General features: G+C 46.1%; 5 protein-coding genes across 5 annotated transcripts; 2 read left to right on the top strand and 3 right to left on the bottom strand.

Annotated features, from left to right (window-relative positions):
- Positions 1 to 434: 434 nt before the first annotated feature.
- On the bottom strand, positions 435 to 1690 carry GL218_07533 (uncharacterized protein; the record flags this gene model as incomplete). Its single annotated transcript, XM_033584295.1, has 2 exons — positions 435 to 1469; positions 1538 to 1690. 2 exons carry the CDS (start codon positions 1688 to 1690, stop codon positions 435 to 437), a joined length of 1188 nt encoding a protein of 395 aa, XP_033432408.1.
- Positions 1691 to 2520: 830 nt separating this feature from the next.
- GL218_07532 (uncharacterized protein) lies at positions 2521 to 6090 on the top strand (the record flags this gene model as incomplete). Its single annotated transcript, XM_033584294.1, has 3 exons — positions 2521 to 2660; positions 2712 to 3835; positions 5507 to 6090. 3 exons carry the CDS (start codon positions 2521 to 2523, stop codon positions 6088 to 6090), a joined length of 1848 nt encoding a protein of 615 aa, XP_033432409.1.
- A 52-nt stretch (positions 6091 to 6142) lies between these two features.
- GL218_07531 (uncharacterized protein) lies at positions 6143 to 7220 on the bottom strand (the record flags this gene model as incomplete). Its single annotated transcript, XM_033584293.1, has 2 exons — positions 6143 to 6975; positions 7169 to 7220. 2 exons carry the CDS (start codon positions 7218 to 7220, stop codon positions 6143 to 6145), a joined length of 885 nt encoding a protein of 294 aa, XP_033432406.1.
- Positions 7221 to 8169: 949 nt separating this feature from the next.
- Positions 8170 to 9591, top strand: GL218_07530 (putative membrane protein C6F6.04c; the record flags this gene model as incomplete). The annotated part of the gene is made up of 1 exon (XM_033584292.1): positions 8170 to 9591. One exon carries the CDS (start codon positions 8170 to 8172, stop codon positions 9589 to 9591), a length of 1422 nt encoding a protein of 473 aa, XP_033432407.1.
- Positions 9592 to 11360: 1769 nt separating this feature from the next.
- On the bottom strand, positions 11361 to 13928 carry GL218_07529 (uncharacterized protein; the record flags this gene model as incomplete). Its single annotated transcript, XM_033584291.1, has 4 exons — positions 11361 to 11583; positions 11705 to 11826; positions 11907 to 13768; positions 13832 to 13928. The coding sequence occupies 4 exons, from the start codon at positions 13926 to 13928 to the stop codon at positions 11361 to 11363; spliced, it is 2304 nt and encodes a 767-aa protein (XP_033432655.1).
- Between the last annotated feature and the right edge of the window lie 731 nt (positions 13929 to 14659).

The following is a 14659-nucleotide window of genomic DNA, read 5'->3' as shown; positions in this document are numbered from 1 at the left end:
CTATGATAGTTGTTTGCTTTAGAGGACAGGCTTTTATCTGGGACGGGATAGTTTGGGATTAATTACGGATCGCAATAAGATGGGGTCTTGACGTCCTAGAACAGGGTTGCCTGACAATTTCATAAAACGGTACTTGCTTTCGTGTGAACTCAATGACAATTCCTATTTGCTCTACTTTCTTGGGCTACTTGAATTTTATAAACTTTGCTGAATCCTTAATGGTGGTCTCTTTGATGGAAGGCCTTCGAAATAATCTCTAGCTAGCTTTCTCTTCTGGAATTGTTCTCTTTTGCTTCTTGCATTCGTTCCCTATATTTTGGGGGTGTGGTCTGGTGGTATCAAGAGATCAAGAGGCGATTAGAAGGATTGTTCCTCTGGTAGGCCTAAACGGGACATAAAAAGAAGATAACTATATTGACTTCATAAGCTTCCATCTATTTCCATATAGTATCCCCGTCATCGGGTAGTTGGTCCACCATCTCACCCTGCCGCGCGCCAGCAACTAAGCGGTCGATATTCTGCTGTACACTTAGTCTTATATACGGCGTACCCGTTCCCTTCGCGTAACCACCGCCTTGGCCTTGGATATTGGAGGCGCCGCCTTTCGCATAATGATGACTGAATAGGGGCGGTTGTACCGTGAGGCAAACGGGGGCAGATCCTCCACGCTCATGGATAGCCCCTCTATCGTCTTTTATCCTTGAATTCAGACGAGACTTGGTCTCGACAGCATACTCCCCTTCGCACCATTTCTGCAGCATCAAGTCCCATTGGGTATCGTAGTGGTCGTCGAATTGCGATAAAAGCTTGCGAGCTCCTTGGCGGCTGACGGCGTAGGCTAGGGTGCAGACGTTCCCGCTAGATGCGTGGACGACGCGAGTATGTGGCGGGTATAGTTCGCCGAGTTTGTCGTTTAAGGCGAATGGGTGAGGCTTGAGATGCTTTGGAGCTGGGACCGTCTCGTCTCCTGGGACTTCGATTCTCAGAGGTGATATGAGAGATTGGCTGTCGGGGAAATCTGCACCGCAGTGGCCCAGCCATAAAACGTCCCAGTCATCCCCGTAAGCGGCGTGGTAAATTTCACTATCCGTGCTAGCTTCCAGGGACAGTTGTACGGTTCGGTGTTTATCAAACTTGGACTCTTTCAACCAGGTCCTCGAGGCCAATGCGAAAGTTCGAAGTTGCGACTTTAGGCGTACATCCCAGTCTATATCATCTTCTAAAATGAGCGCACTTGTTAGGTCCTCCCTTATAATTGATTGAAGCGCATTAATATGCGACCTCCAGGACCCTTTCGCCCCCAACGACGAATGTATTCCCCTACGAACAGGCACATCATGGTCCGAAACCTGGCCACCCGATATGCCGTCAATCCATGTGAAAGTGAGATTGCTAACGGCACCTGCTAAACTCATAGCATCTCGACGATCTTTCCGTGATGGCAGGTTGATGACGAATATTTTTGAGAGCTTGAGGATCAATTAGATCTAACCTCAACGCACATATGAGAAGTAAATGGATGGGAATGAGACCTTACACCTAGCGTATCATTGAACGCATCTTCTTTTTCAGCTAGGTTCCAACTTCTAAAGCTCTTCCGCGTATCAGGAACCAAAATTGTTTGCCAGTAAATATAGAGAAGAGGGGCAAAAACGCAAACGGCTGTGATAACTCTGCGGTAGGACGGCATAGCGCGAACGTCGAAGAAGAATTACATATTATGTCTTCTCCTCTTACTCTAATCTAACGATTGACTAGATATACTGCCAATATACTGCCAATTGAAATTTAGTATTCATAGGTGATGTGCCAAGACCTTCAATGTGGCCTTGACAATTTAATATTACGCGGCTCATTTCATAGGATGTTGGTTTGCGGGTAAAGGGCCGGATAAATTGCATTTGGACCTACCTATATTGAACATTTTCCTAAAGGTTATCCTACTACACCGAAGTCCATTGTCGCGAACCTTAGCTGAGAGTTACGGTGGGATGCCTTTTTATAGCAAAGCCAATTAGAGTGACTGGTTGACTGGCTGAGAAATATGATGGCAAGGCACAATGGCGCACCGTCGCGACAAGGGTTTATATATAAGGCGTCGCTGATATGATTGGAGGACATGCCTAATATATTATTATTCTTGAGTTGCAGTGACGAAACCTGGTTGACAAAATCTGAAAGACGAAGCCTCAATTTTATGTGGTACGGCATATATAGCATACTACAATATATCCGTAAACCTACCTATACCATGGAGTTGCAACCACGTCAAGGTGGGTGCATTTTTGCACATGTTATTGGCAATAGGATCTCAGCCTGCTTAGCCAAGGTTAGTAGTCAAATATTATCAGCATATATATCTGGCTACTCCTCGATGAAAGAAGGGGGTATTTTTAAGTATTTGTTATTTGTCAGTTACCATCGTCGTTGTCAGTTGAAAGAAGCTCATATCTCACTCCTAATACAAAATATAGTACCTGGCCCATTGCCGTATGGCCTATAATATATAAGTACCTAGACATGGCTAGCAAGACGCGCAAGATTCCCTCGGAGGATTGGGAGCGCCACAAGGAAACTATTCTGAGCCTCTACCTTACTTCTGATCTCTCCGGGGATGAATTGGTTCAGACCATGGAAAAGGACTTCGGATTCGTTGCGACGTAAGGCTATCACTCTTCGCTCTTCTATTCTATCTAATTGTGTTTATACAGTATATCACAATTCGAAGCCCAACTACGAGTTTGGAACGCTCGTAAGAATATAAAGAGAGACGAATGGGAAGTGATCTTGCCGAAGATTGATAACCTATTTTCTCGCGGTATTCAGGTCAGGGTGATGATAGCAGGTCACCCTGTTCCAATGGACAGAATCCATCGAGCCAAACGCTACCCCAAGGGTGATCACCATCCTCGAAAGCGACGCCGGATCGAAGAGCGCTCAAACCGGGCGACAAACAGTGCCGACGGAGGGGTTGCCATTGAAATTCAGGACTCCGACGGCAACTGGACTCCATATATAGACGCAGCTAGGGAAAATACCCCCTTCCAGCGACAATCACCAGGCATCGACGAAATACTAGAGTTCGCTGAACAAGAGGTTCAAGTCGAAAACTACTCTGCTCAAGTTGTCCCACGCCCCGATGCCATCGAGTCCCCGACACTCCCAGATACACTTCCGCTCATGACATACAATCAGTTCATAAATGTCGAAGATCAAATATTTGCGCAGGCTATAATTTCTCATGAACAAGTTGCACAGTCGCCGATGCGCTTTGAACTCAACGTTAACATTGCGGACCCAGCCTTAGAGTTTGAAAATTTCGAGCCGCAATTGAATAACATAGCCCAATTTTCTTTTTGGTCAATGTTTTTAGATGATTTGCCTTTTGAACGATTTGAACGTAGCTTATTGTCGAAAGGTCTTCAGCTCATGCACTCTCCCTCTGGCTGTCGGCTATTATCAGGGGCAGGGAACCGGGAGATGATGTTCTTCTTCGAGGCCGTCACTGCCATGGCAAATGCCAATGGGAAGTCTGTCAACGCAAACGCTGCCAGTGCCAGACTTACTTTACAAACTTTAGACACGCTTCTCCCGAACCACCGACTAGATTATAGAAATAATGAAGCGACCAGCCTCTCACAAGAAAGGTCCGAGGTCGAAATGTGTCGAATACTTCTATTCTCGGCAGCGAATGGGTTTAGTGGTATAAACGGCATACCGCTCGAAGTCGTACCTAAATTCCTTGAGCAGAATAGCAACGTTGACAAGCTATTGCCACACCTATTCCACGACAAGCCAAATCACGTCACAAAGGCCCTTGCAGAAAATTTATTTCGTACGTGGATAGAATCCGGAGATCATAAGGCAATCAGACTCGTCCTCAATACGGGATTAGTAGACGTTAACGAAATATGCTGCTTCTTTAAAGGCACAAAGTATACACCCCTTGAGCGACTTGCTCGGCTTCAAAATCTGCGAGCAATTCACGAGTTGCTCCAGTTCAAAGCTGATGCAAACCGATCATTTTCTATTGGAAATAAATACGACAAGGGGGCCATAGGATGTTTATTAGATGGGCTTATCCCTGAAATTGGTCGTTGTCATAATACTTTCTCCCAAGACTGGCTCAATACGGTAGATGCTTTAATACGAGGAGGGGCGAAAGTGCACGTATGGTTCATTAATAGGGCGCTCAATATGTTTGTTCATATGGACCTTACTGAGAAGCTCCTTCATGAGCTTAAACCGGCGCAGCATTCCGAGTTCATATCCGAAAAATACGGGCTATATCATGGGCTAGAATTAGTCGCGCGATTTTTTACGGATAAAGAGGCCAAAAAAGCATTCGACAAGATACTATTTGACGATTGTGAACAGACTGGCTGCAAACAATGTTTAAGTCGTTACCCAAAGGAAATAACTACGGCAATCTGCGTTAGTGCCAAACATGGGCACATCCAACTTGTGCAATCCTATTTAAAATATGCGGAAGATTTCGCTGCAGTACTCGCAGCAGCGATCGAAGGTGGTCATAACGAACTTATCGCATTCATTCTTACCCAAAACCCCAGTGTGCACTTAGCCCCGAGTCCCAATAGGAGATGTTTCCAAACACCACTATCTAACGCAATAGAAGCAGGGAATGCCACTCTAGTCAGAGAGCTTGAAAATAGGGGCGCCTTAGAGCACCTTGATAATGAAGGTGAATATGGAAATTGGTATGAGTTTTCTGCTGCACTCTCCGCCGCCGCTAGTGTGGGAGACTTCGAGTACGTGAAGAAGCTATTGACTCTCTATCCCGAATCTAAAAGCGGCGACATGGTGACGGCATTAGAATATGCGAGTAGAAACGAGCGAGAAGATGTTGTACAATTATTACTCAACGCAGGAATCGAACTTTCTAGTGTAAACGCACCTCAAACAATTCCGGAGCTTTTCGTTCGAGCGTACGGCAATAAGTTACTCTTGTCTAACTTGATTTCTGCCTACCCAGACTTCAAGATAAGTCATCATGGAAAATGCTATTTACTTAGAAAGAATCTAGAGTCGGGGAATATGGATATGCTTAATTTCTTCACTCAGTCTGGAATTGTCGATAGACAGTTCTTGACAAAATGCCTACTAATTGCAATTAATCAACGCAACAGTACGATGCTTCGCCGTTTACTCGAATTAGGAGCAGATATATTTCACCCAGATATTGAGCATGAGTTGTTCAGAACTCCGCATATCGATATAGTACAGATCTTGCTTCAGCATGCTTCATCAACGAATACTTGCATCCCACGATTTGGAACACAGGTTCTTATGGATGCTATCCAAGCAAGCTTCAATAATCTTGAGGTGTTAGACTTATTCATTAACTACAAAGCCGTTGACTTCAGGTCTACAATTGTCCGTAGGGGTCACGGTGGAAATAGGTGGTCCCTTCTCGGGGTAGCCATTGCGAAAGAAGCAGAAAGTTGTCCACTAGGCTTCCCATTAACCAAACGGCTCCTTGACGCAGGATGCGATATCAATGGGGTCGCATTCACTGATAACGACAAGCGTGGGTTTCGGAGACATAAGACGCCACTATTAAAGGCAATCGAGACGAAGAATCAACTCTTAGTCCAATTCCTTATAGATCACGGCGCCCAAGTCAATGAAAAAGCCGCTCGAGGAATTAAAAGAACCCCTATCCAAGCCGCAGCGGAACAGGGAAGTCTTGATATGGTAAAACTGCTTATTCAAAATGGTGCAGACGTGAACAACGAACCGGCAACTTTCCACGGTAGGACGGCGCTGCAATGCGCTGCTATGAGCGGGAATTGCAACATCGCCGCCCTGTTGCTGGATTATTGCGCGGAAATATCTACCTCTCCGTCTACAGTTAGTGGGCGGTGGCCCATCGAAGCAGCAGCCGAGTATGGTCGACTTGACATGATCGAATTCCTCTGGAATGCGAGCGGCGGGGTTGGTTTCCCGACGGAGCAATGCCGCGAGGCGATACGGCTTACGAAGGAAAATGGCCATAGCGCATGCGCCGACTTGATACGGGAACTGGCCGTTTCGAATGGAATTATGCTTACGCTAGAAGGATCTGAATAGGAGTGATATATCTGGTTTAGCTACTAACAACCTAGATAGATACACAACCCAATTACCCCTCAAGAGCCTGCACAACCTGTGCCCAATCCTCCGAAATATAAGCCCCAGGGACCTGGCCGTCAAACAGACTAGCCATAACCACACGATCAGCCTGCTCGCCCTGCCAAGGCTCCCGCCCATGCTGCGCGATGATATTATCATACACCAGAACATCGCCCCGCTGCCACCTATGCAACACGCGGATCTCATCCGTGATCCTCGCCAGCGCGGCCAGGTACTCCTCCGGGATCGGCGTCCCGTCTCCGAACAGCTGCTGCGTGACGTTCCGCCCGGCAGCCGCGTTGACCCGCACGTTCTTGTAGTACGCGGCCAGCCCGGTAAACAGCGTGGGCAGATCCGTGCCGGGCTGCGTGCGGATGGCAGGGAGCCGGTGCGTTAGGACGACGCCGTCGTCGGTCCATTCCCACGTGGTGTGCTTGCCGCGGCCGTACCGCGCGATCTGCGCTTCGATCTTAGCGCGCTTGGTCGCTTCGTTATCACCGTCTTGGATTTCTTTTCCAAAAGCCTGCTTTAGCGTCGAGCCGCCGGTATATTGCTTATCGGTTTTATAAGTGACTTTGCTGAGGATGCCCTTTTCGGCGAGTTGGTTGACGAAGTCGGGGATTTCCTGCTGGGCGCGGTGGAAAAGCTCGACAGACGAGGATATAGGGGTTTCCCCGCCTTGTTTGGGGGCTTTGTGGCCGTAGAAGAAGATGTACTCTGGAGCGTGGGGGACTTGGGGTGATTCGTTGTGGTTGTAGATTAGGACTTCCTTAGGGGATTCGTTGGCTGGAGCTACGTTTGGTGCGAGGAGTGGCCTGTCTACGACGATGCCGATGATTTCATCTACTTGGTGTTAGTGGGTTTGGATTCATTTTCCTTTCAGGGGTTAAATTCGGAGTACCGGAATAACGGCATATACAATGATGAGAGTTTAAGACGTACTGCGAAGACGTTAGTTTTTGACCATTATGATAGAGTTCTACAAGTAGTTTGAAACCGAAAATATATCAAATAAGCGCTGCGTTCTCATACATACCGTGGTTTATAACCAAAAGCATGAGCGAATCTGCTAAAGTCATTCGCATCATGAATTGGTAGACCCCTGAACAACAGCGTTCCATGAACAGCCAACTTTTTAGTTAGTATGCCACCCTGCGATTGAAGATATTTCACTGTTTCAATAACAGTATCAAGATCAGGCACCGCATCGCTAGGCGTTGATGGCCGTAGAGCGAGCGGAATCACAGTGCCTTCCGGATGGGGCGGCCCGAGTACACGCTGGTTACTCGACGGGAGATCAAACTGTTCGAAGGCCAGCAACGGAGAAGTTATCTTCTCCGGCTCGAACGACTGTATTGTCGCTTTCTCTAGTGTAGTAGCCATGATAATATATATTTATTTAACTTGCTCCTCACGAGAATATTCAATACTACCTAGAGTCTAATCGTCGAAAGTAATATAGCTTTAGGAATCATGTAACTAGACATAGTATAACACGGCGATAAAGCTTATACTGGCCCAGTATCGCCGCTGATAGCATCAACCTATCATACTATATCCTGCATCTCCTATGCCCCTCGATTTCTAGACTAAAATCACGTCATTGCTTGGAGGAACAATGAAACCATGCATATTTGGCTTCAAGGTAGCATTGCAAACTTATCAATACATACTAATAACCCCGCGCCTCACCAGAACTTCTATTAGACGTCCAAGCATATGGGAGAAGCACCATGTCTGCTTAAGGGCCAACACGACATACGCCACATACCCTGCTTAGCGAGCACGTCAGAGGTATAGAAACTCGCGTATATCTTGTGATAAACTCAATGGGGAAATGTCTGGAGCGAGGGTTATCGTTGAGTTATCTCCGACCATAAGATGATAATATTGGCATTAGCTTCTAATTGATATATATATATATTCACAAGCTCTCATGCTGACCTAAGGAACATTCCTAAGCATTTGAATTATATAAACTTGGCTTATATTATTTCACCTAACATATTCATTAGTTTTCAGCCATCATCAGTCGCGATGTCTGGGGAGTCAATCATCGCCAAGGATGGCTTCAATATAGCTACCCCGACCTCCGTCACAGTCGTAAATGAAGAAAACATCCCGTCAAAGTCAGATAAAATCCCATTCTTTAGAAGCACTCTATTCCAGATCCTTGTAGTGGGTATATGCGCCTTCTCCGCGCCCGGAATATGGAGTGCCATGAACGGCCTTGGCGTAGGCGGATCGCAGAGTCCGGACCTCGTCAACGCCGCCAATGCGCTGCTCTACGCGTTCATGACGGTGACCTGTTTTAGCGGGCCGTGGTTAACGAATGCGATTGGATTCCGCTGGACTCTTTCTATAGGGACTCTTGGATATCCCCTGTACGCGGCTGGGCTCTATGTCAATAATCGATGGGGCAATACATGGCTTGTCTATGTTGGCGCCGTTACATGCGGTATCAGCGCAGGGTTTTTCTGGAGTGTGGAGGGTGCCGTCTCGACGGGATATCCTGAACATCACAAGCGAGGCCGTTATATCGCGACGTGGTTTACCTTTCGCAACTTTGGAAATGTCATTGGGGGTGCCATTTCGCTGGGTCTCAATGTTAACGTTAATCATCGCGGTCAAGTAGGATACCAAACCTATCTAGCTTTTATCGCTATCCAATGTCTCGGATGTCTACTCGCTCTTCTCCTTTCTAACCCCGATAAGGTGCAGCGAGACGATGGGACTCGCATCGAAGCTCCTAGGGGAATTCATTGGCGCACCGAACTACGCGAGATGTGGAGGTTGATGAGGAGCAGGTCAATCTTACTCTTGACGCCCCTTTTCTGGTACTTTGGTTGGACCCAAGCGTATCCAGGGACATACTTAGCAACATACTTCACAGTTCGATCGAGAGCCCTTGGTAGCTTTATGTCCGCTATTGTCGGCACATTTGCGACTTGGCTAGGTGGTACGCTGGTAGATATTCGCTGGACGAAGAAGAGGCAGACTCGTGCCATTAGTACATACATACTAATCGCACTGATTAATAGTGCGACATGGATATGGGCAGTATATGTCCAGAACGAATATCGACACACGCTTCCCCTCCTTGACTGGGGAAATCAAGCAGAGTTTGGCCGTGGCTTCGGCGTCTACATGTTTGAGCGTCTCAGTGCGGGAATGGTCGAGAATTATATCTATTGGTGTATCAGCAACTTATCGGATTCTCCAGGCGACCAGATCAGATATAGCTCCTTGCTTCGAGGGATCGAGACCGCGGGTGTTGCCGTAGGGTTCGGTATCCAAGCCGTTCCTACAGCGCTCATTGCTACGGCTAGTATTAACCTTGCGCTTTGGTTCATTGCGTTGCCGTTTAGTTATTATGCTACTGTGAGGGTAGTAAAGAAGTTTAATGAGTTAGATAAGAAGCGTGATGAGAATGTTGACGTTGAGACAACACACGCGTGATATATTTTGAGGGTATAGGCATACGATCATAGCTTGTGCTACCTAGGCCAACCATCATTTCGTGTATTGAAGTTATTTAGAGCCTTGCTGGCGGTATAACGGCGTGCTGCGTACATCAATTTAGGTGCATACCAGCATTACGTACCTTTTTTTAGACGTGTATTTCGTAAATCGTTAACCATCAAATCGTAGCTACCTTCATAAATATGCCCCTTCCATAAAAGCTTCTCTTTCTTTACAAAATCATACCTTCCTTAAGCTATATCCAATCCCTTTTCCCCTCTCTTATTTCAACCGTGTGCTAGGATTAAACCATTCATCCTTCTATAACAACGCCCTTTTCGCGTAGCCCGTATTCGAAATTAGTCACTGAAAGTTTCAGGATTGAACTATCCTTTGTCAACAGCTGTGTTCGAACTATATATATCTTCGCCGGATTCGAACGACATATGCATACATTCCTTAGGCATCTATCACTGTCGATAATTATTCACGAGATCCACCAAAATGGAGGAACCGTCATTTCACTTTCCCCCGGTCCCTCAGCTAACTGGCAGAAGCAACTTGAAAGCCTGGAAACGTCATATTAACCAATCCTGCATCTATTATGATCTTAAGGGCTTTTTACTGGGTACTGAATTTAAGCCCCAAGACGTTAACGAGGTTCCAAGATGGCGCAAAAGACGTGTACATTGCATGGCGCTTATCACCAATTCTTTGAGAACCCCAGAAATAGAGGCACGACTTGAAATGGCTGGTTGGAAGGAGGATGAAGAAGACCCCAAGGTTCTATATGACCTTACTATATCAACTATCTTGAAAATCCCAGAACGGTCTATCCCCGAACTCTTTAATCAGCTCATGGATCTCAAAGTAGATGCCGACACAACACCGCATGATTATATCACTAAACTTCAAGAGATCGCCGACCGTCTACAGCAACTGGGTATGCATATTACAGATAAGATAAAGATCCTTATGACGATGAGACAACTCATGTCTCATTATCCTGTATGGCATGCTCATCTCGCAAGAGAGTTTCAAAAGGGAACTTTAACGTGGGAGCCGTTCAAACTTGAGGTCTCGAGGAGCATATTTTGTTAAAACGCCTGGTATCTCGAGAAAGCCGCCAAGATACTAAGGACCGTTTGCTCGTCGCGTGAGAAGATACATCCTACAGATTAGCCATTTTATTACGCTTACCCAAGGCACCACTCCGGAAGCAAAGCCAAGTGCTTTAAGATGTATCCTGAATTACGTCCCAAAAACGCCTTGGTCGACATGGTGGCATTCAATAGCTTTACAGTCAATACCTACTTGTAATGCTGAGCTACGATGGATTAGGTAGTACGGTTATCTCGCAATAGCTTCATTCAAGTAGGCCTGCAAGCATATGCTACTAAGCAGCTAGCTTCATGGGATTTTTATATCACTCAGATAGCTGCCTAATACAACTATCATATGTCTTATAACCAGTTTCATAGTCAAGAGTCAGTAACCGCTCCCAGGAATGCTCAGCCCACCTACAAGCCACAATATTCCAGTATCATGATTCCATATGGATAAGAGACCAATTACTTCATGCAGCCACGGAACAAGGCCTGTTGGGAACGACTGCTACACCTCGGGTCTTGCACATGAATCAGTGATACGAATAGCCATCAAATCGTGTAACCAAAAATGCCATGGAATATCATTATTCATATGCAACCTCTATCAGATATCATTAATCATACCAAAACTCTATGCGGGCTTAATAAATGCTGTAATCATGCGTCATAAGCGGTAGTAGGCCTAATAATATAGACCTGGCCAACAAGAATGGCACAACCGACAACCATAGAAATCGTGATGATCGGAAGGTTCACACGGGCGAAATCGAGTCTTCGGACACGGATATGCTTTCTGGCGAGGATATCGCGCCAGAGGAGGCCGGCTAAAGATGCGCTGAATGCTGTGCTAAATGCGCCGTAGTTGACGCCAAGTGCCATGCTATTTCGTATTAGTTAGCGGCTCGCAGTAAGGCAAATGAAAATAGGGGTTGAATATCGTTTAGAGCTCAGTAAATGAATACAAATCATATCAAACGCTTCGTAAGATAAAAGATACGTACCTGTAAACCGTAGCCCAAAAGGTCCGGTTAGATATTGGTGTGTTATTGGCTTGGTGAATCTTTTGCCACGCCTGTATTACGCGGGAGAGAAGGATGGTGGTGCCAATGTTGGTTCCCGCGAACTAAATTGGGGTCGGGGGTTAGCTGATCAAGATCAAGTACTCAAATATTAGGCCCAAATGAAGTTTGTGTCAAAACTTACGTTGCAAAGTATTACGGAAAGAAATCCCATCCCGCCAACACTGCCAATCGTTCCCGTCTTATTCACCCAGTGGTCCCAACCGTAAGCAAACACGGGTACCCAACCTTTCGTAACCAAAGCTTGTACGAGGACAAACATAGAGAAGGCAAAGGGGACGAGTGCGAAAGGTAAATGGCTCATAACGACCGCTGCCGTTGGGAATGTCTCCTGTGCCCATCTATAACTGTCTGTAGTTAGCGATACTAGCGTCGCTCTCTCATTTTCTTGATGGATCGCGACGTTGTAACGGGGTTGCTTTTCTGCGTCCATCTCTCGTTCGAATGGCACTCGGCTCTTTTCACCTAACTCTCCGCTTAATATGCCCTCAGATGGTTTAGATGAGTCCGTATGGATTGATCTCTGATTTTCGACAAGCGTGTTCGTCGCGTCAGTAGAGCGGCCGTCGTGTAATTGAACTTCTTCACTCGGCGGCTTTATACTGGCTTTCTCGGTTCCTATAGTAGTCTCAACATCCGTATTTGAACCGGCTAGGCTTGCGCGGGATCTAATACCACTGGTAGTGTCATTCTGATTCTGCGATTTGGTATCTAGCGAACGGCTGTGTGACGTGCTAGGTTGAGTATTGGCACCATTTTTTTGCTCTTGTTCTTGGTTTTGACTTGAAGTAATCCCCTCCAGTTCCTCAAGCTCCCTAGCAAGTCGCTCAGCCCGAGCTCGTTCGATATCACGTCGGCCATCACGGGCGATCTTTCGCGTCTCTTCGCGATGAATCCATCCAAATGCAATATCCCAACAGAACATAACGAATGCGGCTGGTAAAGTCACGTAAAAGACTGGGTGTTCACCGGTGCTCTGACTCGCAGCATTTATCGCAAGGATTGTGATAAGTGTTGCAGCCATGATGAGGGCTCCGAAACCTGCACCGCCTTTATCCAAGAAAGGGTTCATGATCTCTTCCAAAGACAACAATTTGCTTTGCTCGCTATTTGTCGGGTCATCCTCCTGTTCCTCGGCGTTTCCCCTGGCATGAGGAATGTTTGGATTGACGGGTTTCCTAGCTTTTGCCTCCTCCGAGAGCTCATGCATCTGGATTGAGAGGGGGATAAGGGTCTCATCCGCGAACACGATGTAAAGGAGGAAGGGGAAAAGTACAATCGCTGTGATAACGACAGGGACGATCATGTTGGCAGTATAATCGATGAACCTAATATTGAAAGCGCCTGCGAGAACAAGGTTGGTAGGATTAGACGACACTAAAATCGCCGATGCAATATTCGCTACCGCAAATTGGGCGAAAATCCACGCTCTAGGATGTATGATGTTACTCGAGACCCTGGTCATGTACGCAAGAAAGGCCGTGCCAGATAGGATGATAGGGTCGTTACCGATAAAGGTGCCCAGGCTAAAGAAGAAGGCGTACAGGTAAAAAAAGAGCCTGTGACCAAACTTCCCTCCTTTTTGGAGCACCTTAAATGCAAGGTATCTAATAAGACCAGAAGCGTCGATAGAGATAGCGATGTACGCCAGCGTTATGAAAAAGGCCATGATGTCGATGGGCGAGATGTGATTAGCACCAATCGTACCACCGTACACCTCCTCTCGACCAATTGCTAGAATAGCTAGCAGAAAGAGATCTGCTATCAGAGGCGCCGTCACAAAGTTCATAGGGAACCTTAGTCGTACAAAATGCCTAGCTATGCCATGCTGCTCCTCGTTGTGATCATTATTAAGGTCAGCCTCATACTGAGAGCCTTGTTGCCGTGGGCCTATCACTCGCAAAGCAACCAGACCATTTAGTATGGCATTGGAAATTGCCCGAGGGATGTACAATGGGATATGAAAGGGGAAAAGCACAATAATATCTGCATGGTAGTGTAAGTAGATCGGTTGAAGATGTCGTATACTTGGATAGATTTTATACTTACTAGTGATGACGAAAACAACGAGGGTGACGATTGATCTCCACTCCCGAATTATATTCGTATCAAGATTGATATCGATATCACCGAGATCCTCAGCCATTTTGACAGTTCCTTGGCAAGGCCAATTGAGCTGTCTCGGCAAAATTTTCGTGTTCCCGCAATATTAAATCCCAAAGATATATTGAGATATTAACAAGGAAGATTCTTAACGAGAAAAGGAGTGGTCCCACTAGACATAGCCCAACAGATATATATAATCTTTTTTCAGGACGCAAACCTCACTAACGCGTACATTCTGTGACGGTGAGGACTTGGGACTGATGTGATTGAAGAGGTCTGAATTAGATATCTTCGAGCGGTGGGGTTAGACGGTAGAATACCAGATGGAGGCTGAGAATGGCCAAGACACTCGGTGCCTGAAAATAAATCCATACACATACCTCCACAGATTTAAATACTATTACATATACGCATGACTCTCCTCTTCAAAACAAATAGTATCTACGAAGAATTATTAAGACGAAAGGTTAGAGAAAAAAAAGGCTATGGCAATGGTTGAATATTAGAAACTATGAATGATGCTGACTCTCAGCCGCTCGGTCTAGCTAGGTACTCCAGTGAAGAGCTTGTCAGGTTTTGTTTTCATTGTGGCTGTGTTTGAATAACGATAATAATTAATCACGCTATGCAATTGTAGTGTATAAAATCAGGATTATGCAATGTACCCTATCTCTCAATTGAACCTAGGTAGATTCGACTAGTCACAAACTCCAATCGGAAGCGGGAAATGAAGTGATTGGTGTAACGCGATTAGCGACATCCAGGAAAGGA

Source organism: Daldinia childiae (genome assembly GCF_008694065.1).
Source record: "Daldinia childiae strain JS-1345 chromosome Unknown Scaffold9, whole genome shotgun sequence".
In the NCBI taxonomy this organism is placed as follows: Eukaryota; Fungi; Ascomycota; class Sordariomycetes; order Xylariales; family Hypoxylaceae; genus Daldinia; species Daldinia childiae.
This window is presented reverse-complemented; position numbering and strand designations above follow the sequence as displayed.